General features: G+C 42.3%; 1 protein-coding gene across 1 annotated transcript; it reads right to left on the bottom strand.

Moving 5' to 3' along the window:
• Positions 1 to 43: 43 nt before the first annotated feature.
• RPP25L (ribonuclease P/MRP subunit p25 like) lies at positions 44 to 27,998 on the bottom strand. Its single transcript, XM_086960276.1, has 2 exons — positions 27,860 to 27,998; positions 44 to 891 (listed from the first exon to the last, which is right to left on the bottom strand). Exon 2 carries the CDS (start codon positions 878 to 880, stop codon positions 317 to 319), a length of 564 nt encoding a protein of 187 aa, XP_086816402.1. The 5' UTR covers positions 881 to 891; positions 27,860 to 27,998; the 3' UTR covers positions 44 to 316.

Genomic DNA, 27,998 nt, shown 5'->3' with positions numbered 1-27,998 from the left:
GTTCACTTTAGGCATAAAAAATAAAAATAGTGAGCTATGAATATAGAGTTTATAGCCAGAAAACAGTTTTATTATACAGAAATAATGTTCAGCAACTATGATGCCACCAAGAGTAACTTTCTTTCCTTCCACACTGAACCCTTGTGTGGGATAAAATACTAAAACCCAACTCTTTTGGTTATTTTCCCTACAGGAGACATTACATTCCACCTTAGTCAGCAATTTGTGTAATTGCACTTTGAAAAATGCTAAATTATGTGATACCTTGTAAGCCATAACGCATGTTGGCGCAATGATAGGCCAATGTCCAGTTAAATCAAGGTTTCCTTTTTTGTCCTTCTCCACGTCCTCCTGCTGAACGAGGATATTTGCCCCCCTTGCTGCTCCCTCTCCCACCACCTTGCTTTCTCCTCTTCTGGCTCTGTGATTCTTCTTCCTTCATTGCTTCAATCCACAAGCTATCAAAGCAGCCTGGCGCCTGGTACCCAGGCTCTTGAGTGTCAAGATCATCTTTGCTCAAAAGTACACACATGGCTGGCAAGTTCCTCTTCACAGTCAAGCTATCTAGACCAGCCTCTGGCACAATAGGTTCCCAGATCTCCTCAATCTGCCAGAAGAAGAGTTTGTTGATTTGATGGAGCCCTTTCAGCCTGCGTTTCATGATCTCAACACAGGTGATGGCCTTGCCGACTGCCTTGCCCGTAGCACTGAAAAGGATTTGTCGCACTGTGTCAGACTCCATTTTAGCCATGGCATAACTCATGAGGTTTCGAATCTTGCTGCCAAGTTTCACTTTCATGTGGGTGATGTCTGCGGGCACGCTGGGGAAGGGAAGAGGGAATGGCTTCTCCACAGTCTTAGACTTTGTGTAATTCTCCATGTTTACAATACCTGCAACAAAAAACACACCAATAGTGATTTAGTTCAATAAAGAAACTTTTCCTATTTTGTGGAATGCTCAGCACTTGCAGAACAAGGTACAAAAGAAACTACGTATTGGAAGAAGCGCTATTTGCCCCGACTTCCCAACGTCCGAGCTTCCCACTTGAGTGATCTTTGCCAATCCTCTTTCATAATAAAAGCCAGTTAAAGCGGGCAACAGTCCACAGCATAAATATTGACAGCAACAACAGCTATAATGTGATGTAATGTAATCCCGCATTTCTATAGCGCACTATTACTCCAGAGAGCATCTTGGCGCTTTGGATCAAAGAACGATGATGGGGTGATCCGCAACTGTACTGTCCAGAGGCCTCAACCTTCATACCAGTGATTTACACATTGTGTCCGTGAGGCTGTAAATCCAGGCCTTAAGGGATTTCCTGAAACACTGTTCTGATGATATCTGACGGTGATGGAGGGGTGATGGAGGGGTGATGGAGGGGAAGTTTGTTCCAGCCCTAGAGCCGATCACTGTCAGGGATTTCCCTCCTTTTGTGGCCAGCCTGAATTTAGGGATAGTGAGCAGGCTGGCTGTGGAGGACCTGAGGTTTCGTGATGGACGGTAACGAGTAAAGCCTTTCTGGAGATAATTCGGGCCATGCGAATGAAAGGCATTAAAGGTGATAATTAGGACTTTGAACAAAATGCGTTTATGGATGGGAAGCCAATGAAGAGCATAGTGTAGCATATTGGTCATGCTTAATGTCGTAATGACACATATTCTGTGACATGGTTGCAATCCTGAATGAAAAAAAGAATTGAATATTTTTGGACGCTTCAGATTCAACAGGCGCAAAGACTAGTGTATTCTGATGCACAATGAAATGCAAGGTAGGTGTCCCACCAAAAGACAGCCTGCAGCAAACTGGCACCCATATTGTACACCACAATAAAAGAGGTCGTTTGTCTATGTCACTTTCTACCAGCAATCAGTGAAACATTTTCAGCAAAAGCTTGCAACACAATTTTTAAAGACTAGCTTAGTTGAACACAACCCACATTTGTCATGGTTCTAAGTGGTGTGTTCTGTTGAGTGGAGGGCTACTTACTTTGAGATTTAGCTTTTGCCGGTTTTCCAAATATGTTTGCAGTATTATAATTTGTGAAACCAGAAGTTAGATACAAAAAAAGTTACATTGTGAAATAAGCACTCGAGGAAAAATGGAAACTGGTAAATTTGATCTGCCCTAGGCAAGTAAAGGCTTCAACAAGTGCAGCTGGCAAAATATTAGAGGTATTAAAGAAAACACAATACACGCAAAGCTTTTTTTTTTTTAATTGAAGAAACTAGTACTACCATCAATTTCACCAATTACTTCCTAGGACCAAGAAGTAGCAACACCGGTTGTTAAGTAGTGCTCTGCCACTGTTCGTCGCAGGCAGTATTATGAAACGTACATGGAGTTTGACCCATGGTGCTTCCAGGTTGCCAATGCTCACTAAAATATTTTTTATTACAGACAAAAAGTATGTCAGATCCCAAAATCGTCACACTTAAAACAATCAATAAGACAAATTCTAAATGATTCAGACGGAGCTAATCTTCTGGTAGGCTCATATCACCAAATTACTTGTACATTTTTTCCTCTCTCTCATCGGGTTTTGCATAGGACAATATTCATACATACTCGTATCCCCTGTCTATTTGTTCCCTCTCTTTTTCAGACAGGATAGATGATTTATGTAGTAAGCTAAGTTTGTCATGAGAAATTAACTTGCGATTAGAATGACATGGATTTGGATCTAAAAAATGGGATTTTCATAAACTGCGAGATTCTGTGACATTTTGTTGATATATTTGTCCATGATATATGGACATATGGCTAATCCAAGTCCACATAAGCACGAATAATGTAGTGGATATACATATTATTAATGCATTGATTACTCTATGGACTAGATTCAGCCCACTGGGGCATGCCTTTAAGATGTGAAAATATATATTTTGAAAACTAATCATTAGTAATTGTGAATTCTGCTGATTAGATTTCGCCCACTGGAGCACGATTACATAATCTGAAAAACCTATATATACTGAATATTAATCATTACTGATAATATAGTGCTATGTATTCAACCATGCACGATGTGTGACTCAACATATTAGGAATTATAGAAACCATTAACTGAAGACTGGTTAGCAGCCTTATATTTAATATATTTAAAAGTTTTTCTTGGATTCATGTTTTATCAGTTGTGACACTTATTTCTGTCATTACAAGATGGCCATCACTGTGACTTATTTCTGAATGATGAAATGTAATGATATGACTCGACACGATGTTGTGTTTTTATATGCACTTGTACCTTAATGGCGACCAACGTGACCAAGGCTGGCGTTGAATCGTCCATCACTATGGATCACAACTTCCACTAAATTATTGATACCAACAATATATCCCTGCATGAGTTGTAACAGGCACTGGTAAAGTTATAATCATAAATATGATCATATCTTATGCACTTTTCAGGGGTGCGGAATTCCGCCTGATGTCCAGGACATTATGTGTGTTGAAGGACAAAAAGTTTTCATGGTTGTTTTTTACATCTGGATTAGTAGACCCAACCCACTGTAGCAGAAATCCTGGGCTGCCAGTTGACTAAACCATACCAGAGTATGGATGTGTGAAAGAGGACTGGCAGCCACTAAGGCAAGTTTTGTAAGTTATTCAGACTTGTATAAATATTTCATTAACAGCTTTTACCATTAAGAGATCTAGAAAAATGCAGTGAGATCAGTTGCATTACTGACAGTGGTTCCAGAATAAAAATGTGTATGCAGTTTCACAATTTGAAGCTACTTAGAACATTCCCAGATTGCTCCCCTATTAGCGGCAAATACATGCAGAAGCACAACAGTACGATGACGATTGCTTAAAAATAAATTCGACTCAAAACAATTGCAACTCAAAAAAGGTTTGCTCAACTATTGTGCGGCCTTAAAATGTATTTCTCCAAGGCATCATTTAGCAATACGTGTTTAGGTGCACCTGCAAGTCTGTATATGTCCTTGCATTAGGGTAGATTTACGACAAATTCCAAGACTTTACAGAAGTAGGTCTGAAGACCGTACATTTAGTAAACCATTGCAACTTCTATTTTCACACAAGTAACAGTACAAACTAATATTTGCTTGGGCAAAAATCAGCTTAGCAATTGCAAATTCACTTTCCCTCCAGTCCTCTTTTCCACCAATAAAATAAAGTTTCACACCTGCCTTCCAGGAACATATTTCCATCTTTTTCCTATGTGGGAAGGATTGGAGAGGGGTTGGTGAATATCCTTAAACAAGTTGTTTGGTTGCTTGGTTGTGCACAGACTCGCAGGTCTGGCAATCCTGTAAATACTCTTTACCTCCTAATTCGAGTCCTCATATGGCCACGATTATGGTGCTAGCCGGTTGGCAATTCCGCACCCGAAAAAACCAGTACCATGTGGTAACACCAACAGTATCATGCAATTACAAGATCATCCCTATGAATGGGAAATAACGGTGCACATTCCATATCATCGAGTGTAGTTTCCCCTGGCATTTCCTTTTCTGTGGGCATTATTGCTCTCATTTACCAACAGCTAAGAGCATGGAGGCTCCTGCAGGGAAATAGGTCAGAAGAGAGGATCGTGGGCAGAGTGAGAGGAGGGAGCAGAGAAGAGTAGTCTGGCAGTGGAAAGCCTTCCATGCTCCCTGTGTGCCGTGGCTCAGGGTAGGGGGCGGCAAGAAAACGGGGGAATTCCATATGGGAATTTCACAGCTCTACCCAATTGGATTTGCAGAAATGAGAAATATCGAAACCTTGCTGGAATCCAGACCCTGATATAAAAGGAACCCTGGCGTAATCATAGAAGCTATTTCAGAGTTTTTTTTTATGGAAATGCTGTCATAATCTGTCACCCTTCTGCATGTCGCCAAAGGGGACAAGTGGATGTTCTTACAGGACAAGTAGATTTTGGAAGCACTCCATCAATATGCCACATAGATATGGTATACAAGATCAAATTTCTGGCTTTAACAATGCACAGGAGAACAAACATATAGATGGCTTTCCTTTGGAAATGTATTCTCAACATACATTAATCTGAACTAAATAACACCATATAAACGAATCCCCAAATATCTACCCTTCGTTCAACTACTTACTTCATTATACATGTCCTCAGAATCTTATTAACATACATCCGCCTGCTCTCAACAATGCAGAACTAACTATTCATCAAATCATTCAAAGGGCATGTCTTGTATCGATATTCTAGATGGAAATCAATTACTATTAGACAGTCCACACTGTGAACATTTGGGTATCAACTTTGTTTCTTGGATGAATGAACTCCAAAGTCTTGAGGACTCCTTTTTGTGATATTAAAATTAGACGTATATGATTTATAAACGGGCATATCAGTAAATATTCTCTTCACATAATTCTTGAATCTCATAGCCACAATCTACTTCAGCTAGCAGCGATGCTCACATGGTTAACATTCAAAATATCATTGGAATTGCTTCTGGAATCTCTAGCGCCTTGGGTATGGAACATGTGGGAAAAAAATACTGTGCTTGGAGTATTATCGCTATCCACTGTTCACAGTGTAATTTGGCTAGGCTGAGTAACGTACCTTATTTATGAGATCGTGAAGGCATTCTTTTCGTCAATATATTTCTCTCTGTAAACTTCCTTCATACACCCCTGATATTAAGGTTGATGTACGTGATAACTGTATATCAAATAGAGTTCTTCCATTAAATGATCTCAAACATAAAAGATGAGGTTATATTTTATTCATTCTTGGTTCCAATAAGTCAGCATAAAAGAATGAAGTGTCAGTGACATTGGACACAGACAACACGTTTCTTCTCGGAAGACTTTCTCAAGGCTGTAAACGGACAACAATATTGGTTGTTACATTAACTATGCCAATAAGAATGACAAAGAAATGGTATAACCTCTTGTTGTATTTCACATGCAATTATGTATGTATCTCTTTAAGTAGGTTCTGCCTATTGTTGCCTTACAAACCTTGTACTGCAATCTGTTACTAAGGGTTAAGGGTTCTAGATTCCAGACTGTATAACTACTGGACCTGTCCTGCTGAGCAGATGCTGTACTGTGTTTCTCTGCTGCAATAAATCTTCTTTTACCAACTATCCTGGAGTGGATTACTACAAAATTGGCGACGATTTCATTGGTTTGCTACATTTGGAAACACAGGAGCAACCAAAGGATTTTACCTGCGCTGCATTATATTCATCGTTTTTGGACTTGCCTGTTAAGTATACTTTATTTTCCTGCAAAACGACTTTCGTGTTAAGTATACTTATTTTCCTACTTACTACTCAAAACTGTTGATATTTACGAACTATTTTAACAATTTTATTGATTTTATTCGTTTCCTCGTTGAGAGAAATCATCTAGAAATTTTCCGTGCACTATTTAAGCTCTACACGAGTGCCTCGCAAATTTCTATCTCTCGGAAACGATTTCGACTAAACACGAGTGCCTTGCTGTATTTTCCGATCCTTTTAATAACTTTGGCATTGTTTTCCGTACAAATTTGAGAGTGCTTACATTTGAATTGCTGCTCTGCTTCCACAACGGCCTCTCCTCGCCTCGCTCTCAACTGCCTGCACGCCATTGTTTTCTTCACGCGCGACAGTCTACTACCAAGCTAAACTCACTGGTATTACGCGTGTGCTCAACGTCATCACGCGCACGCCGACGCCATCTTAATTTACCGGTTGCTTGGCAACGGAACTCTGCATCGCGTTTAGCGCGTTTCTTTTGCGCAAGAAGTAAAACTCTTCGTGTTGTACATAAAAGGATCGTTTCTTTTCCAAGGAAATTCATTTTTCTACAGGTTTGACTTTTATTATTGTTATTTACTCGTGATCTTACAGAATATTACTTTTACATGGCACATTTACAATTATTTGAATTTACAAATATTCATTAACTTAAACAGATCAAACATGCAGTTTGACCCCCCCCCTAAGTTTCTACAAAACAAAGGAGAGCCTCCCATACCTTGGATTCGCTGGAAAGAGGAATTTTTGACATTCTTAAAAGCTATAGATGGGGAGAGATTTTCACAAGAAAGGAAAAAGAACATTTTATTACATTCCTTGGGTTCTGAAGGTCAAGTAGTATTCAGAACACTTCCTTTACATGATGGGGGAGGAGACAGAAATGTGTTTGATGATGCTATGACTCGTCTTGAAGCTAGATTTAAACCTACTTTTAGTGTGGCTTTGAATCGCTATAAGTTTTATACTAGAGCTCAAGAAGAGTCTGAAACTTTTGATGATTTCTTAACAGCTTTACGTTATTTATCTACTAACTGTAATTTTGGTCCTATCTCTGATGAGATGATCAGAGATCAAATCATTGTCCATACCAAAAGCAAGAAAATCCAAGAAAAGTTATGGATTATGGGAGATCCGGATTTAAAAGATGTTATTGTTACGGCTAAAGCTATTGAACAATCAGACAAATGGATAAAATGCTTGGATAAGAAGGACAAAGACAGTTCCTCCGAAGTATGTGCTGTCAAATCTGACGCCTCTTCTGCGTCATCTTCCAACAAAACTCAACGTGCCAGTTACTCTTTTCAACGTCCTTACAAAAAGAATGACAAATTTTTCCATTGTTTCAGGTGTGGTAGTCCTAGTCATGGTGCTTCTTTTCCTAAATGTCCTGCTATTGGAAAGGAATGTAACAAGTGTGGTAGACAAGGACATTTCAGTAGTTTATGCAAGACCACTATGGGAACCACTTCTGGAAATATTAATAAGAATAGAGTTTCTTTTGTTACTGATTCTGTGCAAGAAGTTGATGTTCCTGGGGAAGATAATGGGAATGATTGTGAAAGAGGCATAGTTGTTTCCATTGTCGATGCCAATGAACAAGAGTTGATTCACCTTAAACAACCTGAGTGCATAGTACATGTTTTAGGTGTAGATCTTAAATTAATGGCCGACTCAGGGTCACCTTGGACAATCATCACTAAGCAGTATTTCACTGAAATGTTTGAGGGCATTGTCAATCTTACGGACCTTAAAGTTCCTGACATAATTGCCAGAACTTTCCTTGAGTCTGTTATCCCTATGGAAGGATATTTGGGAGCAGACATGCTTTTTAGAGGTCGAATGAGGTTTGTTAAGATATACGTTGCTACAAAGGGAGTGAATGTGCTTGGATGGAGGGATCAATGGAGTTTCGGTATTACTCTCAATCCCAGGAAATTAGATCCCATTGTCATGATTGATGATTGTGTAAAAGAAACTCATTCTGTTAAAGCTATAACTGGTACTGAGGCATGGATAAATGAGATCATTAATTTGTTTCCCAAGGTTTTTTCAAAGAAATTGGGAAAATTACATAACTTTCAACACTTGATCAGACTCAAGAAAGGAACCATTCCTGTTACACAAAAGTTAAGAAATGTTCCCATAAATGTCAGAGATGATCTTAAAATACTTTTGAAAAACTTAATTGATGATGACATTATTGAAGAAGTTGAGTCTTCCGAATGGGTTTCGCCCATCGTTTTAGCCCGAAAATCTGATCAAAGTCTCAGGCTATGTGTTGATTTGAGGGCCCTCAACTCAAACATCATAGTGGACTGTCATCCCCTCCCTAATATAAATGAGGTTGTATGTATGTTAGAGGGAGCGAAGGTTTTTTCCACATTTGATTTGCGATCAGCATATCACCAAATTGTGTTAGCAGATGAATCCAAGCAGATGACAGCTTTTCTCACTCCTGAGGGTTTATTTCAGTATAAGAGGATGCCCTTTGGTTTGGCCTCTGCGGCATCAGTTTTCCAACGTACTATGCATCATATTTTTAAAGATCTCTACAAGTTTGTGAGGTGCTTTCAAGACGACATTCTTGTGTTTTCTCCTGATAATGTGTCTCACAAAGATCATGTCATGGAGGTCTGTAAAAGGTTGGGAATGCATGGTCTCACACTAAAGGACAACAAGTGCAAAATGTTTTGTGAATCTGTGGAATATCTTGGACACACCCTTACTGGTAATGGTGTTGTTCCCAAGAAATGTTTAGTTGAAGCTATACTTAAAGCACCATGTCCTGACAACAAGGAAAAGTTGCTCTCTTTCAATGGCTTGTGTGAATACTATAGCAAGTTCATTAAAGGGTTTGCAACTAAAATGGAACCCTTGAGAGAATTGACAAGACAGAAAGTAGAGTTTTACTGGGGTGAGAAACAAGAGTCTGCCTTTCAAATCATTAAGCATGATATTGCCAATGCTCCTACATTGAAACCGTTCTGTGTCAATAAGCTGTGTGTGGTTACTGTTGATGCTAGTGAGTATGGGCTAGGAGGGGTTCTATCACAAAAGTGTGGGAATGATGAGTGGTGTGTGGCGTTTGCTTCCCGGACTTTGAGTGAAACAGAAAGGAAGTATTCTGTCATTGAGAAAGAGCTTTTAGGATGTGTCTGGGGAATAGAACATTTCCGGAATTTTTTATGGGGTAGTCGTTTTCTATTGAAAACGGACCATAAACCGCTAGTCTCCATACTTTCCCCTGGTGGTGGTCGGAACGCCACAGCACGGATTGCTAGACTGATGTCTCGCTTACAAGAGTACAATTTTGAGGTAGAGTATTTTCCTGGAAGGAGCAATGTTACAGCCGACTGTCTTTCAAGGCTTCCTTGTGACTCTAATTCTACTGCAGATGACAAAGGAGAAGAGGATGTTGAGTTTGTTGCTTCTTTAAGGGACTTTTTAGGAGATGAATTCTCTTCTATTTCAGAATCCGTTTGGGATAATGCTGTCACACGTGACAGGAATTGGAGTACTCTTAAAGAGTATATCTTGAAGGGTTGGCCTAGTGGCAACATGGTACCTCCAGAATTGAAGTCTTTTCATCAAGTTCTTAGTGAATTAGAAGTTGACAATGATTTGGTTTTTAAAAGCGGAAAATGTGTGCCTCCTGAGGATATGCAAGAGGAAATTATTAGGCTTGCTCATGAGTGTCATTTAGGTATGTCTTCCATGAAGAGATTAGTGAGAACTAGTTTTTGGTGGCCAGGAATGGATAAAATGATTGACAGAGTGGTTCGTGAATGCTCTATATGTGTCAGCAGTGATAAAATGTTGAAGACCTACCCTGCCCCACTCATACCTATTTCCTGGCCAGAGAATCCTTGGAGGAAGCTAGCACTTGATATTTCCGGTCCCTTCAATTGTCTACCTCAAGATGCCCGTTTTGCATTGGTGTTGATAGACTACCATTCTAAATGGCCTGAAGTTAGGTTTGTATCTTCTGCTTCCTCGCAGGTCATTGTTGAATTCCTCAGAGAAGTATTTGCAAGAGAAGGTAGCCCTGAGGTTCTGATTACCGATAATGGGGTACAATTGATTTCTACTGAAGTAGAGGATTATCTCAAGTCTTGTGGGATTAAACACATCACTACGCCTCTTTACGAACCACAAGGTAATGGACAGGTAGAAAGGTTTAATCGCGTCTTGAAAGATGCTGTTGAATGGGCAAGAAAGACTCCCAATGTGTGGAAAAAAGTTATCAGAGAAAGGTTATGGTTGTATAGAATAACTCCTCACTCAGTTACTGAGCTTAGTCCTTTCCGTTTATTGAGGGGAAGGGAACCCGTGTCAAAATTGTGTCCGTGGTGGATGAAAGAGAAGTTTAGCTCTTCTGCTATTTCTTCTCCTGTTGATGTGCGAAGCACTTCTCTGAGAGTCAAACATCATCAGGAAAAAATGAAGGAATATCATGATTCTAAGTACAATGTGAGAGTTCCTGATTTTGTAGTGGGAGATTTTGTCAGGATACGCAAACCTGGGTTTTTGATTAAGGGTGTTTCCAAATTTGGGCCTATTCGAAAAGTTGTAAAAGTTAACACCAACAGCATTATAACTAATGATGGCAAAGTCTGGAATGTGAGACGAGTTGTTAAGTGTTCTAATCTTCACACTCCTGGTTTTGACAATGTTAAGCCACCTGCAAAAAATGATTCTGTTTCTTCTAGGGTCAAAACTAATAAGAGAAGTGTCAATGTACCACTTAGGTTTAGAGATTGATTCAGTTCTCTATGTTTTTCACGCTTTGATTGCTTTATAAAAATGTTTGCTTTTTCCATCATACGTCTAATTTCTTCATGTTTCTTCTGTTTTCTTTTTTCTGTTTTATCTTTTTCTTTCGCTTCTTTTTCTTTAGGCTACTTTTCTTCTTTTCTTCTTTTCTTTTCTTTTTAGGGATAAGATGTGTTGTATTTCACATGCAATTATGTATGTATCTCTTTAAGTAGGTTCTGCCTATTGTTGCCTTACAAACCTTGTACTGCAATCTGTTACTAAGGGTTAAGGGTTCTAGATTCCAGACTGTATAACTACTGGACCTGTCCTGCTGAGCAGATGCTGTACTGTGTTTCTCTGCTGCAATAAATCTTCTTTTACCAACTATCCTGGAGTGGATTACTACACCTCTAGAGAATATAAACCATCTTCAGCAGATTTTCAAATGTTGAAAATGCGCTAAAAACACACCTTTGCGTTTGGGGGAAAGAACACTGTCAGAGCTGCCCTGGAACTGACTGCTCAGCCCCATGTACTCCTAGTACTCCTAGCTGTGTGCACTGGATTGTCACATGCTGTGGTCTGTACTGCTGTCTGCGATGGGCAGACTAATCCCATTGAGGACCGGCCTAAGAAAATGCCCATGAAAGAGCTCCCTACAGATGAAAAGTTGTGAGCTTGGGCACCTCAAACAGAAATCCAAAAGCATCAAGAAATGGGCTCTGGCATGGTTACGTGCACTCAAGAAACCATGTTAGCTGGGACAATACTCCCCATATTGGTAACGATCGCCTCACCCCCGAATCTTTCACCAAAATAGCTTCATTTTCTATTCAAAAGAAATCATCCAATTCAATGCAAGTCAGTGCAAAAATGACAACTATCTCTCATCTGTTCTCACATGTTGGAATATAAGCTGTAGGGGGAATGGTAGTGCAGTCCCTTGCCAGAAAGGGCCAGCGTCAGGGGCACTACATTCGATCTAGAGCACTAGATGCTCAGAAGCATATTAGCATGCAACTAGGGGTATGTCAGTTAGTCGGCCTATTTCCAAAAGAGACAGATGGAACACGTTTTCCATGCCTAGAGCAGGGTTTCCAGTCCCAGAAGCTTCCCTGTATGCATGTGCCTTTCAGAAGTACTTGCATTACATTTTGACCAGGGCTTTGTAATAGATGGGGGTTTTTCACGCTACCTTGTAAATTTTTAGATGGTGCCAAGTTATTGTAATGTGCTACCCGGAACTAGCCCAATACACCTACCACTCATGCATCCTGACGCTGCGTGCGGTGTGACAGGAGGTAATACAAGGATGCCCTGATGTATCTCAGCACCAGACAGTTACAAGTACAAGCACTGTGGGTGCGCCATCTGCTCATTTGAGCACTCTTCACATGGGCAATGAAGGGAGCCCACACGGCTGCGCCTCATCACCTCAGCGTGCATCACACCCCACACATTACTGTACAGTTCCTGTAGATGCCACCCACCGAGGCACCTCTGAGCTGCTGCCCTGCTGAGACCGATGATCATCCCTACGAGAAAGGGGCATATAGTGAACCAGGAGACAGCGTTTGTGCCACTAGAGAGCAGTGCACCTGCTCACCATCCTTATTAACAGGAGCTGACAAATGTAGCAACATACTGCTCCACAGGACAGCGAGTACAAGAGCAACTAGTGAAAAGGAAAGGGACCCACCACAGCAAAGAGAAATCTAAACCCGAGGGTGATGTGACACCTGCAACATATATTAGAGGCAAGAACAAACAGATTTCAATTAAACAGATCCCTACAGCCGGAGGACTGAAAAAAAAAGAAAATCAGAAAACACTACCAAACAGGAACCTCCAAAGTTTGATAGGCAGCCTGGAAAGAAGAGGTGCTTCCCCTGCTATGGTCAACTAATACTGCCCAGGAGTAATCTTGGGAGATAAGGTCAATTCAGCCAGCCCAGCAAGGAAGGCCTACGTTGATCCAACTCCCTACAAACCATGCTCCCTGGCAATCCAAGCACTACTCAGTATTTTAGGCCAATATGCCAAGTGAGTGGCAACTCCATGCCTGCCTTTTAGTGACCTTTGTGGCGGAGTCAAAGGCAGTACCATGGTGGCACGTGGGTAGTGGCCTCAACAACTATTTCAAAGCAACAAATGTTATGTTATGTTAAAATTATTTATACCGCGCTCGGTCACCGGACGGTTTCATGGCGCTCATAACAAATGCGGAGGGCAAGGGCAAGAGCTACTCGAATGCTGACTGGAAGAGGAACGTCTTCAGCGTCCTACGGAAGCAATCGTAGGTAGGACAATGTCGGAAAGAGTGCGGGAGGGAGTTCCAGAATTTGGGGGCCAGAAAAGAAAAACAGAGACCACCATGTTTTTTACGTTTGATTTTCGGGGTAAGTAAGAGGTTGTGTGAGATGGAGCGGAAGTCTCTCGTGGGTACGTATCGCTTCAATCTAGAGGAAATGAAGGCAGGCGCTTGGTCGGAAAGGGCTTTGAATATCGTACAGCCAAGTTTGAAGGTGCAACGTTTAGCCACCGGGAGCCATTGCAGGCTCCGCAACAGCGGCGAGACGAACGGTGTTTAGGCTGATGGCATACTAGGCGAGCTGCCTGATTTTGCACTAGCTGCAGCCTTTGGAGATGGTATGCGGGAATTCCTACGTAAAGAGTGTTGGCAAAGTCGACTCTAGACATTACAAGAGCCATGATGACAAGGATAAGTGCGTCTCTGGTGAGGAATATGCTGATTTTACGTATCCTAAGCAGGTGGAAGAAACAGGATGATGTCACAGCACTAATCTGAGACCCATGGATAGATCACTAGAGATGACTACGTCAAGACTTCACAGAATTGATGGGGCGAGGAGGGAGCCCTAGTGACGGGAAAACGAACAGAGAACTAAAGCAATCACACCTTCTCCACTGTGCCAGAGATTAATTTTTTAAAGCTTGGTTGCAATCTTCCAAAGGCCTCGGAGGACCACAGATACGAAAAAGCCATTACCACGCTCAATGCCTATCTTGACTTACAAATGAATCTGGACTTTGAGAATCACAAAATGAGGAAAGCCTGTCAATAAGAAGGGAAATCACTAGAAATGTTGCATGCCATTCTGTGAGTGCTTACATGAACCTGCATTGAAGGCAACCCTACACAAAGATCCAAGCACCTGAATAATTCATGGCTGCCAGTCTGTGGTCCTCCGTTGGCTCATCTTTCGACAATCTGGTTGTTTGCGCACCCACAGAACTATGTCCCCACGGACCAAGGCGATTTTCTAAATTAGATTTCAACACTGGATACCAACGGCTGACACTTGAGGAAAGGTACAGATATTTAACCACATTTTCAGCCACAAGTAGGGCTCAGAAGATACAGACGTTTAAAGTTTGGCATCTCAATAACCAGCAAGGTTTTTCAGAGCACAATAAAGGAAATACTAACAAGACTAAAAAGGGTGCTCCCACAGGAGTGACGATATTCTAGTGTATGCCTGCAACATCCATAAGTATGACCGAAGTGTGAGAGATGGTGTAGGCAGGCTAGGTGAGGTGTACCTAACCCTTCAAAAGAAGCAATGTGAATTTTTTTTAATCTGTAGTTCAACTCCAAGGATACATAGTCTATGGTGAATGTGTGAAGGCTGATTCATCCAAAATAACTAGCAGCCAAGATGCTGATTCACCACAAACTGCTGCAGAAGTCCTAAGCTTCTTTAGAATAGCCACATACTGGGGGAGGTTAATCCGAAAACTAGCTACTCTCTTGGAGTGAAAAATAATACAGGTCCTCACAAAAAAACTCCAGGACATAGAACGGGGTGGCGAGGAGGGGTGGAGGCGAGAGAAAGCATTCAGAACAATCAAATCAACCCTGCTCAAGGACACAACAATGGGCTACTCTGATGCTTTCAAGGATTTAAAGATACCAGCCCTATTGGGTTACAGGCTGTTCTGATGCAGCATCAAGGCAGAGAGGAGATCAATTGTGTATGCCAGTAGAGCCATCTCCGACACTGAAACCAGGTATTCTCAGAAAGACTAGGCAGAGGTCAAGTGGACCTGCAACTATCTGTTTCAGACACCTGCCTAAAAAAAGCAGGACTAGCTGCAGAAACAAACCAGTGAAAATCCTTCATGTCCGACCTCCAAGGAAAAAAGAGCAAAGAACAACAAAAGTGAGGCTCTTTTATGGTTAGGCCAAAAAGTGCACACACTTTTACTCAGGTAATTAAGCCTCCATGTAGTATATCTGGAGTACCAAGGGGCAGCTCAACTGTGAGAAAAGGCATGGGTTTAAGGTACAGATACTTTGTTGACAAGATCGCACCAATGGTGTCAAGCAGCCAGTGCTTCTGACAGCAGGCTCCAGTCATAGGTGAAAAGCAGAGAGATGCACCATGGCAGGACATATAAGATGACTTTGGATCTCTCCTAGATGTGAGACACCCTGTCATTTAAGATTTCTACAAGTTGAAGCAGAGGCATCCTCATAATTTGGGCACGTACGTCTAAAGTTATAAAAGATCTTTAACATTTTCAGACTGACCCGGCCTGACAAGGGGGTCACAATTTCAAGGGATGGAATTGCACCAATGTGTATAGTCTCTAGGAATATTTGACAGGCAAGGGGCCTCAAAGTGGATGCAGGCTAATGGGGAAAGTGTAGGGACTTATGGGAACCTTAAACAAGGTGCTATGCAACTTGTAACAAAATGGAAACACTGAATCGGTGATCCACCAATTCCTGTGCACATATAGGAACATCCCCACTGTATGGTGAGGGGAATCGCCAGCAACCGCAATGTCCCAGGGCCCTGTGACTAATGTCATCCTGAGTGCTGTGTCTTAGTCATCTCAACCACTGGAACTAGCAGGCAGCCAACACCAGAGAAGACAAGCATTTGCAATGCAATCGGTTTCGCCTTTGTGACCTTATATGTATTTGGCTATGCAGCACATTAGCCTGGGTGCTGAAACATCTACTGTTCTTTAACATGGAGGGAAAGTAAGCACCAAACTGCGTGACACGCCAGGTATGGGAACACATGGAGAGAAATATTGCCATTCAGCGGGAAATGGTATAGTCCAAGCTCTGTTTTTAATATAAAATCAGGGCCTTCGGTGGTCATATCACTAAAAATACAAGATTTGAAAAAAATATTATTGCCCTCGGGTGCTTGAGGAAGACAATTTCTATGGACTGGAATCTAGAGAATGCTAAAGTGATTCAGGTATTTTACTGACCTCTGTAGGTCGTTTACTTTCAAGAAAGTTAAATAGAGGCAGTTGCCAGAAAAAGAAAAAAAAAATTCCCTCAGCAGAAAGCAATTCTGGTATTTTACTGACCTCTGCTGGTTGTTTTCTAACAAGACAGTTAAATAGAGGCAGCTGAACAGAAAAAAAGTCCCTAAGCGAAGGAGACAAGTCCTAGGGATGATCTCCAGAGCCCACAAAGTACACACACATATAAGTATATATTAAAGTATATAAAAGAGGTCTTGAATGCTCGACCTAAAAGACAAAGCTGCAAGTCAAGTGAAAAGGGCCAGAGACACCCACATTCAGTTAAGAGACGGCTGTTTGAGATAGATATGAGAAGCAATCAGATGAACCTAGCCAACCAGATAAAGGAGATGAATGGTGGGCTAATACGAGGCCAGACTAGTCAGTTCAGAAGCAAAGTGAATTAAACTAGCAGGGCAGGGACAGCTCTGAACCAAAAGTCAATCACCCATTTGAAAAGTTAATCGTTCCAAAACGTCAAGAGGGTAAGCCGCAGGTTTGTTATTACCACGGACCCAAACCACAAACACCTCATATGCAGAACTACGAGTGGCAGTCTGCACTGAAAGACAGGGGACTTTACATTGCGCCCGTTTGTTAGTGTTCATATTCAGTTAATAACCACTGTTGCAGATTAATGAAGTGCAACAAACATTAATGCACTACACACCACCTATGCATCCTGTCACCTGATGCAGAGGCTGTGTGAGTATTTGTCAGGCTTTGTGTATAAAGTGCAACAGCCTACGAGTTACTACAAAATACTGCTAACCTTTAAGCTTGACATTTCTGTGTTTGCACTAGGCTTCTGTATGACACTTCACCATGAGCAGGGCAAAGCACTAATTTATGCATCATATTATTATGCACTTCCTGGCTAGACCTAAGGGGTCCTCATGAGGTCAAGTGTTAGCTCCCTGTGGCTGCGACCGAAAATCTCCACAGTACCTGCTCCACTTCATGTTTTTATGTAACCTGTATGCAGTCCCCAGAAAGTAATATTTAGTTACTATTTTAGTCAAATTAGACCAGCACTTATGTTTCTGCAAATGCTGAAGGATGGCTATCTTTTTTATTGTAGGATTTTTAAAAGCAACTGTGAGATCTAGATACTTTATGGACGTTTAGCATATCTAAGTAGACTTGTTTTTGAACGATATACTCTACAGACACAGAGCAAGTTTTTTTTATTCTTCATTTCTTGTTATTAACTATGTTTTTTTCTTAAGCATGTATTTTGTCCGACTTTTTTTTTCTTTTTACTGTAAATGAAAACCGAATAAAGTTATTGATTGATTGATAGGGGGAGTTATCCAAGTCAGTGCTGGAGTAACGCAAACCAAACAAAGTGTGTTACTTTGACCAGTGGTCAGTGAACAGGAGGGGCCTCAAAAGAACTGTGCCCTCGGTGGAGCGGGAGGAATGCTCTCAAAGAAATACTGCCATTGACCAGAGAGAGATCTTGCCTTAGCGGGAGCAGAGAAGCGCAGGAGCGCCAACGTCCGTGCACGCCGCCTACACCAGCCGCCTCGGGACTACAGATCCTGGCGTCCCTTGCTGCGGCGCCTACCCTGACGCGCTTGCAGCGACAGGAGGGGCCTCAAAAGAACTGTGCCCTCGGTGGAGCGGGGGGAATGCTCTCAAAGTAATACTGCCATTGACCAGAGAGAGATCTTGCCTTAGCGGGAGCAGAGAAGCGCAGGAGCGCCAACGTCCGTGCACGCCGCCTACACCAGCCGCCTCGGGACTACAGATCCCGGCGTCCCTTGCTGCGGCGCCTACCCTGACGCGCTTGCAGCGACAGGAGGGGCCTCAAAAGAACTGTGCCCTCGGTGGAGCGGGGGGGAATGCTCTCAAAGTAATACTGCCATTGACCAGAGAGAGATCTTGCCTTAGCGGGAGCAGAGAAGCGCAGGAGCGCCAACGTCCGTGCACGCCGCCTACACCAGCCGCCTCGAGACTACAGATCCCGGCGTCCCTTGCTGCGGCGCCTACCCTGACGCGCTTGCAGCGACAGGAGGGGCCTCAAAAGAACTGTGCCCTCGGTGGAGCGGGGGGAATGCTCTCAAAGTAATACTGCCATTGACCAGAGAGAGATCTTGCCTTAGCGGGAGCAGAGAAGCGCAGGAGCGCCAACGTTCGTGCACGCCGCCTACACCAGCCGCCTCGGGACTACAGATCCCGCCGTCCCTTGCTGCGGCGCCTACCCTGACGCGCTTGCAGCGACAGGAGGGGCCTCAAAAGAACTGTGCCCTCGGTGGAGCGGGGGGAATGCTCTCAAAGTAATACTACCATTGACCAGAGAGAGATCTTTCCTTAGCGGGAGCAGAGAAGCGCAGGAGCGCCAACGTCCGTGCACGCCCCCTACACCAGCCGCCTCGGGACTACAGATCCCAGCGTCCCTTGCTGCAGCGCCTACCCTGACGCGCTTGCAGCAACAGGAGGGGCCTCAAAAGAACTGTGCCCTCGGTGGAGCGGGGGGAATGCTCTCAAAGTAATACTGCCATTGACCAGAGAGAGATCTTGCCTTAGCGGGAGCAGAGAAGCGCAGGAGCGCCAACGTCCGTGCACGCCGCCTACACCAGCCGCCTCGGGACTATAGATCCCGGCGTCCCTTGCTGCGGCGCCTACCCTGACGCGCTTGCAGCGACAGGAGGGGCCTCAAAAGAACTGTGCCCTCGGTGGAGCGGGGGGAATGCTCTCAAAGTAATACTTCCATTGACCAGAGAGAGATCTTGCCTTAGCGGGAGCAGAGAAGCGCAGGAGCGCCAACGTCCGTACACGCCGCCTCGGGACTACAGATCCCGGGGTCCCTTGCTGCGGCGCCTACCCTGTCGCGCTTGCAGCGACAGGAGGGGCCTCAAAAGAACTGTGCCCTCCGCGTCGGGGGACGTGCCGGGCGAAGCCCGGGCAAAGGGCAGGCCCTCTTAGGCCCTCAGAGGCCTGAGGAGACTGGACTGGGCCAGACCCCCTGGTCGTGGGACTCCATCTGAGTAAGTTGTCCAAATTTCCTATAGTTTGGTGTAACATTGCTACTGTACTTCAATGTCTATCATCGTACTTAGTCCGGGCACCGCTGTTTCTGATAAAGCAGGGGGCCCGATGAACGGAACTTTGGACAACTATTTTACGAAAGCTATTTCTGTAGGCTCAAAAGACTTATCCTTAGCAGAACGGCGGGCTGACCGCCGTCGTTCTATTGAACGCATTAAGAACAGGACTCTTTCTGAGCCTATTCCTGTTGTTACTCTGGACAACGAGTTCTGCGCCGATACCACGGACGCCATTTCACCTGTGGCCAGTGTGCCCCTACTGCTCAGGGAATGCTTAGCACCTTCCATCGGCCTAACTCAAACTGAAGCAGATACCATTCCTCTTGATTCCTCTAGTACACCCAATGCATCAAAGGTCATGATTTCACCAACACCTAGCCCAGGGAAAGTTCTGCGCCGATACCACGGACGCCATTTCACCTGTGGCCAGTGTGCCCCTACTGCTCAGGGAATGCTTAGCACCTTCCATCGGCCTAACTCAAACTGAAGCAGATACCATTCCTCTTGATTCCTCTAGTACACCTAATGCATCAAAGGTCATGATTTCACCAACACCTAGGCCAGGGAAGGTAGTAAGAGGAAAAATTTTGAGGTCTCTGCCACATAAAATTCATGGCCCTCCGCCAACTAAAAAGAGACGCAAGAGGATGGATCCAACTAAGCCAAAGCTGAGCCACTCTGACTTTGGGAAGAAGTCTAACCCTATTAGCACCGGAGCCACAGGAACTATAGTCGTTAAGGAAGCTGCAGGAACAGCGTTAGATCCCCCAACACCCCTACCACCATCTTCGCACCCAGTTAATGAGTTTAATATTGAACATGATCTAATGGTTGAAGGGTCTCAATTAGCCCCTACTAGTAATCTACTGGATAGTATAGAACTCATCGTGAGAAGCTATACATTAGCTATAGTTGAAAGACTAAAAGGAGTGGAGCTAAGACTAGGGAAAATAGAGGCAGATCTGGCAATACATGGAAATCCTATCAGGACCCCAGAAAATAAAGGGCCAATAACAGCATTAATCCCTTCTCAAGCCTCTACATCGGTACATACTTCCCCATCAGACGCAGTTGTAGCAGTATCTTCTACCATCACCTCACATAACAACTTGAAATCAGTTATATCGGCTGCTACAATCATCTGTCTACAAGTACAACATCTGCACCTAAACACCCCCTCAATCCTAAAACAAACCAGCCAAAAATATCAACGACAAGACCGACCACAACATTGAATCGCATTCCTGATATTCCAGCTAATAATTTAGCAAGGGAAATGGGTAATTCATCAAATGGGATACCAAGATTAGAGGAGGAAGAAGCTAGACATACAAGAGGGGTTCAAGGCAGGAGACCACCCACTGAACTCCCGCCGGAAGCTGTACCTTACGTGGTGGTACTCACCGGGGTACCAGAGTTGTCCGGAAATAAGCGGGAAGGTTTCTTCCAACTAAAGAATAAAATAATGCACTGGTTGACCTCACATAGACCAATAGCCAGTAATATTAACGGCGAAATAGTTCATGTCCGACGTTTGCCGTGGCTAGGTGGAAGGCCAAAGGACATAGGGGGAGATGTGGTTGTAGTAAATTTTAGGGATAAAAATGCAGTACAATACATTCTAAATTGGCCACATGGTAATGCGAATAACTGTATCACGCCACGCCCATTAACCTACTTCTATCCAAGATCTGTAGTATTTCCACCCCAATCGGTACCCAGTAATCCCTTCTTTGACAACCATTTCTCTAATATGGAGCTTGTTAGGAACCCTGTTTTTATGTACCAACCAGCACCAGCCCCTGTTACATCTGGGTGGAACACCGTACCCCCCAGACACAATACATGTGAACACAGAAGAATGGCTCATCTAATGCCATTCACGCCATTGGAGCTATCGAATAGGTTTGATGTATTTAGTGGTCTGGATGAATGTGATTGAAGATTAATGTACAGGGAGGAAGATAGTGGTGGTGCAAACATCTTGAGATCAGACGGAGCTAAGGAGGCAGAAGGGAATAGATCCCCGAGGGTAGAAAATACTATTACTGCAATCCGCACTGGGGTTAAAAGTAGCCTGTCCTTATCTACACTATCAAGCAACTGTGGGTCAAATGAAGGGCCCTCTCTGATAACACTAGTCTCATGGAACGTAGCGGGAGTGCGTGCAAAAATATGTGACCCTGACTGGAATATTTATATGAATACCTTTGATATCTGTGTGTTGCAGGAAACTTGGGCTACGGATCAGGTTCACAGAGTTGGATATTAAACATACCAAATAGAGGCTGTGCCTTCATCAAGAGGACGAGCCTAAGGAGGGTTATTAATATGGATCAGTGTATCTATTAACATTGGCATAAAAATCTTAAATATTGATTCCCTAGACATACTTGGTCTGGAAATAACCACAGAGGATAAAAGGGTGATTAACCTTATAAATGTGTATAACAGTCCTCATCCATCCTATAAGGAGTCGCTATGCATTGAAAAACTGGAGATTTTTATGGACACTTTAGAACCAGATGCAAGCTTAATCTTATGTGGGGATATGAACTGCAATTTTGAACCGATTATGGGCATGGTTAAATTGTATGACGAAGAGGATGTTGCTAATGGGATACCTGTATTGACTAATAATGGAACAGTTGCTGGAACCACACTAGCCCTTCAAATCACAAGGTTACTCACAAGTCATGGTTTGAGGGCATGTAATGGGTGCATGCCATCTGACAGCCCGAAAGCACCTACTTTCAAGAGGCGAGATTGCGAAAGTAAATTAGATTATGTAATTGTTTCTTTTGACCTATGGCCATACACAAATGATTTAAAGGTCAAGGAAAGATTTGACAGTGACCATTACCCACTTGAAACTAGCTTTCTGCAAAGCTTATTAAAGGGGCCAGGAGACATTGAGGGAGGTCACAGTCAAGAACAGCTACCAACAATAGATAATATCATTCTCAGAAATAATCGAAGGGCTGTCAAATGGGCATATATACTGGAAAGAAAGGACTTATTGGCTAATATTTACTGTACTTTTGTAAACACATTTGAATTATATTGTCCATTTAGATGTGAATCTGGAGAATTCATTAAATTACATAAATCCCTTTTTAATAAATTGTTAGACCTTCTTACAAAAAGACCAAAAAAAGGGACTGGCACAGTAAATGCAAAACCAGTAGGTAAACCATGGTACAATAAGGAATGCCGTGTTGCCAAAACCAATTTGATCGATGCACTCAAAAGAAAAGGTCCTATAGAAATTAAAGATAAAAGGAAATCATATAACAAGATAATGGTAAAAGCAAAATCTTCTTGGGATCAGGAACTATGGTCCAGCATGCTATCAGCAGCCAAAACCAAGGACCAGAGACAATTCTGGGAATTAGTAGCCAAGGGGAATAAACGTGAGAAAGGCTCTAGAGAGGTTTTCCTAGATGAGGCCACGTGGGTAAAACACTTTACAATGTTGTACGCAGCCCAAACCTCCGAGGAAATTCCTCAGGAAGAACACATTTCTATCCAGCCAGAGAAAGCACACCCACTGGTAGTCTTTGACCTTCAGGAAACTGAGTTAGCAATTGCTTCAGTTAAACAAGGGAAAGCGCCTGGACTTGATAAAATTCCAGGCGATCTTTTCAAGCATAATATTGATGTTTGGGCACCCTACTTAAATCATTTATTTAATGTCATTGCGGCTGGTAACCAAATCCCGGACACATGGGATGGTGCAGAAATTATAAAAAAATTTAAAAAGGGGGACAGAGGTGATACAGCCAATTATCGCCCCATTAGTCTTTTAGACATAACTCAAAAGATATATGCCAGGCACATATTAAACCGTATTAACACTTGGTTGGATGAAAAATCAGTTTTATCAAAATATCAGGCGGGGTTTAGGGAAAAAACTGGGACCATAGACCAGGTATTAAGGTTATGCTGCCTGTACTGGAAATATGTCATCATTCGCAAGGGCCACTTGTATGTGACCTTTGTAGACCTACGAGCAGCATTTGACCTTATTCCTCGTGACCTACTTTGGAAATCTCTGGAAAAGCAGGGACTTCCTGGAGAACTATTAAATTTGGTGATGGGCCTGCACCAGGAGAACTATGCTAAGGTTAGGTGGGGCCCAAATGGGGAACTCACAGATCCAATCCCCATAAAAAGTGGAGTACGCCAGGGATGCGTACTGGCTCCCACACTTTTCTCCCTTTTTGTCAATGATATTGCAGCTTATATGGAGAATTGTGATAATGATTCGCCCCGATTGGGGGGGGGGGGGGGTGGGGAACGAGTACCGTCCCTCCTCTTCGCGGACGATATGATCCTCATTTCACAAACTCCTCAGGGGCTTTCAGATCCTACTAGATAGGTTCCAGCAATATTGTACTTTAAAAGGGCTAGAAATTAACATAAAAAAAACAAAATATATGGCACTAAACCCGCACAAAAGCTTTAAAAGAAACCTAATGTTAAATGGTCACAAACTTGATTATGAACAGTTTCACATATTTAGGGGTATTACTAGATTCATCACTGGGATGGAGACCACAGCTAGAAAAATCAAAAATAGTGTTCAAACAAAACTGTCTTCCAATATTAAAAAGACACAATAAATGTGTGAATAAGGCAGTTACCCCAGCAATAGAGATTTTTAGGTATAAGGTCCAGTCAGCTGTTTTGTATGGGGCAGAACTATGGGGACCAGTATGTAGGAAGACCTTTGAAATACAGGAGAACAAGTTCATTAGGGGATTATTAAAAGTACCCAATAATACTCCATTGATACCACTATTTCTAGACTTAAATATTAAGCATACTGACCACCATGCAATGTTGAGACCATTATTATTATGGGTTAGATTATGGACAACCCCCGAACTGATTGAATACAAAAATGGGCTGAAAGAAGTATTGGACCTAGACAGTGGCAGCAAATTTTATTGGTTCAAGCATGTAAAGAGTCTGGTTAATCAAACTAGGACTAACCCATTTTTGGAGTGAGCCGGAGTCCTTAAGCATGGCCTCTAAGAAAATTTTTAAATTGTCCTTTTGGTCCCACGTGAGCCATGATTCTGCGTACATAAGAGCGCACGGCCCTTTAACTGAAAAATTTCTAATGGTTAAAAATGTGGCCATTTCGAAACGTTTCTCGATGAGGTCCAGCCACCATTGGCCAAAACCCTGTACTTGAAATATAGATATGGAACATTGAGAACTAAGGCCACTGAGAAAAGCTGGGGGAAGACAAACAGTGATCACTGCACCTTATGTACAAACAATATAAGGGAAGATGTTTTACATATATTGTTTTTTTGCCCTAGTTATGGTAAAGCAAGGAAAAAATGGATAGTGCCACTATGTCACAATATTGGTTCTATTTCCCATAAGGAAGCTGGTAGAATTTTAAATACGGATACCAGCCAAGTAATTGTGTTTGGAATTAGTAGATTTCTTCTGGCTGTAAACTTCATTAGATTGAAAATGTCTCTTTCTTTTTAAATTGCATACCCTGTGGATCTGTTCAAACTACCAACCATGTCTTTTCTTTTTTTTTTATCTGTTTTTTTCAAATTTAAACTTCTATGCCTTGGCTGTTATAAATTTAAAATGTAATGACTTTTTAAATCTGTAATAATGTATTTTAATCTTTTTATATATATTTATTCAATATTTTGTGACAATTCCAACCATAACAATGTGTCCCAAAACGATGACGTGTAGTATTGATTATTGATGTTTGGCATTGTACAATGTACTTTTTATTGTATATCTTTTATGTTGCAAAAGCAACGAAATAAAGATTGAATTGAATTGGAATTGAATGAATTCACGGAAAAGTGAAATAGGCAGAAAATGTGTCCTGCTCTACTTGCTGTACACCCTCATCATAACTCCAAGAAACCCCTCACATTGGGCATCCCACAGCCTTTATACACTGCAAACCTGCCTAGGAAGACACCTGGGGCAATGCTCATGGTTGCAGGGATACCAGTGATATTTAATGCAACTACATCATGATTCAGTGAATCTGATTGGCTTCAAAATGACCAATCAGACTGGTTCTCATATCTAGAGGAATCCAGTTGGCAGCAGACCAGGACAAAAATGAAAGCAAAAAAAAAAAAAAAATCAACTTTCTACAACCTTCAATAGCTTTGTGATCCAGGAGCCCTAAAAAGGCACGTACTAGAAATCAAATGGCAATAACGTAATGTAAATTTAGGACTGTAATTGGCAGCTTCAACAAAGCAGCCCGTTTCTCCGGCTTCTCAACCTCCGAGTGTGCTTATAAACCCTAAAGCTGCACTTGAACTATATAAACATATATACTTCCATGAGCATGGTAATGAGTAGTTTCTTAATTGTCCAGCTCTTAATTTCTCTATAAAAATGAATCTTAAAAGCAGGGAAGAAAACCTAAAACAAAAAACACAAAGGGAACTTTCTAGGAATATTGCACACAACATTTTTTGGTAGGAACGGCATTGTAGTCCTATGTAGTTCGCCCTGAAATGATATGTACCGGTTTCTATCTGATAAGAATCGCAGCCATTTTTTTAGTTAAACCCTACCAGATTGCGCAGCTTTCTGGTTTGCAAATACATCTTGTGGACATTCTGAAAGCTTCCCTGGAAATGAATTCCGTCCACTTCATAACATTGGCTTTGTGGTTAGTAACTTACATTTGCTTGCTTTCCATTTGCTTGCTTTGTTTGTTTCAGGCTGTCAGCATGTTTTGGACATTTCCAGTGGAGTATAGCCTCCTTGTATTCTTTCACAAGTACTCGCTTTCTGTAAACAGGCCTATACATTTTGTACTTATCTTGTCACTTCTACTGTGCATTGCATTCAAAGACGTAGGTCAAAAAAGTCAGGCTGTATCTTCCAGAGAGCTTTGTGCTTACTTTTCTTTCTCTGACCTCAAAGTGAGAGGATTTATGTGACGATCCTCTGGGTACCCACGTGAGAGCAAAGGCAGTAGGATGTTCTTTTTTTGGGCACATAACACCATTTAAATATCTGTAAATTAACTAAGCAAATATTTCAAAAAGCACAAACGAAGCACATTTGTTTTTAATTCTCTAGTGTGGTGGAAACAAATATATTAATGCTTATTTCATCCTGTTTTTTACCTCAATTTTAACTTTTGGAACACTAACACTGATGAATTTCTCTTTTTTATCATGTTTCCCTTTATGTGTATTGTACCACTGGAGGACCAGTTTTAATTGGAATTTTTCAATGCCCCCTCTACTGTTGGATAATTTTTATTGTACATGTTGTTGTCTGTACTTTTATGGATATATATATCTGTATCCGAATAAAGAAATTGAATTGAATATATTAATATGATAATAAATCAATACACTTGATGCCCTTTTCATACTAACTTTTGTGAGCTGCATAGTTAAAAATGTAAACTGTATGTTTGTGTAAATTTAATGGTCATTTCAATTCAAAATGTGTTGTTTAACAGCAGTGAGCTACCACGCCATGCATACTTCACTCTATGATACTCTATTCCATTCTACGCTAGTATTCTCTAGTCCATGACACTCTACTTCCCTATACACTACGCCAAAATATTACTTCACTCTGACAATCTATGACCCTTCCCACTATGACAGTGTACACCACTCCACACTGATACTCTACCCCACTCTTTGCTACTCTACGCTTCTCCACATCACTCAACTCTTGGCACATTACGCCACCCCACAACACTCCACTGAACGACATTTTACTCCACTCTACGCTACCCTATGCTATGCTAATCTATGCCCCTCCATTCTGACACTCTACGCCACTCCACATCACTCACACTCTAGGCCACTCCACTCTATTCCCTTCCACGATACTCTAAATACATTTAAATGTACTCCACTCTGCAACGTTTTACTCCACTACGCCGGAACACCCTACTCCATGACACTTTACTCCACTCTACCACATCCTAATCCTTGACACTCTATATACTATGCCCCTCTACTCAACCCCCTTCCACGACACTTCATGCCACGGCACTCTAAACCACGCTTCTCCATGCCACTCTATTCTACAAACCTTTAACCATGCTGAACGGCAGCTACGGAAAATCCAGTAGATCTTACATGAGCAAGACCTACTGGCTTTGCCAATGTTTGTTTTCTTAAGAGGGCCAAATTTGATGTACAATTGATACTTATCCAAAAAAAATAGCAGAGTTAAGCCATTGGTAAAAGCTGGATAACCACTTGCAATTTGAGGTGCCAGGTTATTTTCAAAATTAAATAAAACTATAGGCTTATAATGTATTCTTTACAAAGTTTGTTAACAGTTTGTTGGGAGTTTACATGTGGTATGGCTCCCTCTCCTCCCCCTGTCAGCTCTTTTCCATCCCCCTCCTGGAGCCCTACAGATGTCTCCCGACTGAAGAGGTTCGGATCCCAGCTGGAGCGTCCCTGGCCCCATGCCTATCAACCTGGACAAGAGGCCCCTTGACCAACCCAGACGCGCCCGAGTTTACCTGAAGACGTGTTTGCCTCCTAAGACCGACAGCACACAGTGTGTGAGCGGCCGCGGGGTCCTGTCAGGTCTATGACACCCACATGAACATGGAACAGCAGCAGCCTCCTTCCCCGGTGCGCTTCTTACGTCGCAGCCTC

Source organism: Lissotriton vulgaris, chromosome 3_1, assembly GCF_964263255.1.
Source record: "Lissotriton vulgaris chromosome 3_1, aLisVul1.2, whole genome shotgun sequence".
Taxonomy (NCBI): Eukaryota; Metazoa; Chordata; class Amphibia; order Caudata; family Salamandridae; genus Lissotriton; species Lissotriton vulgaris.
The sequence above is the reverse complement of the archived record's forward strand: the minus strand, read 5'-3'. Positions and strand labels throughout refer to the sequence as shown.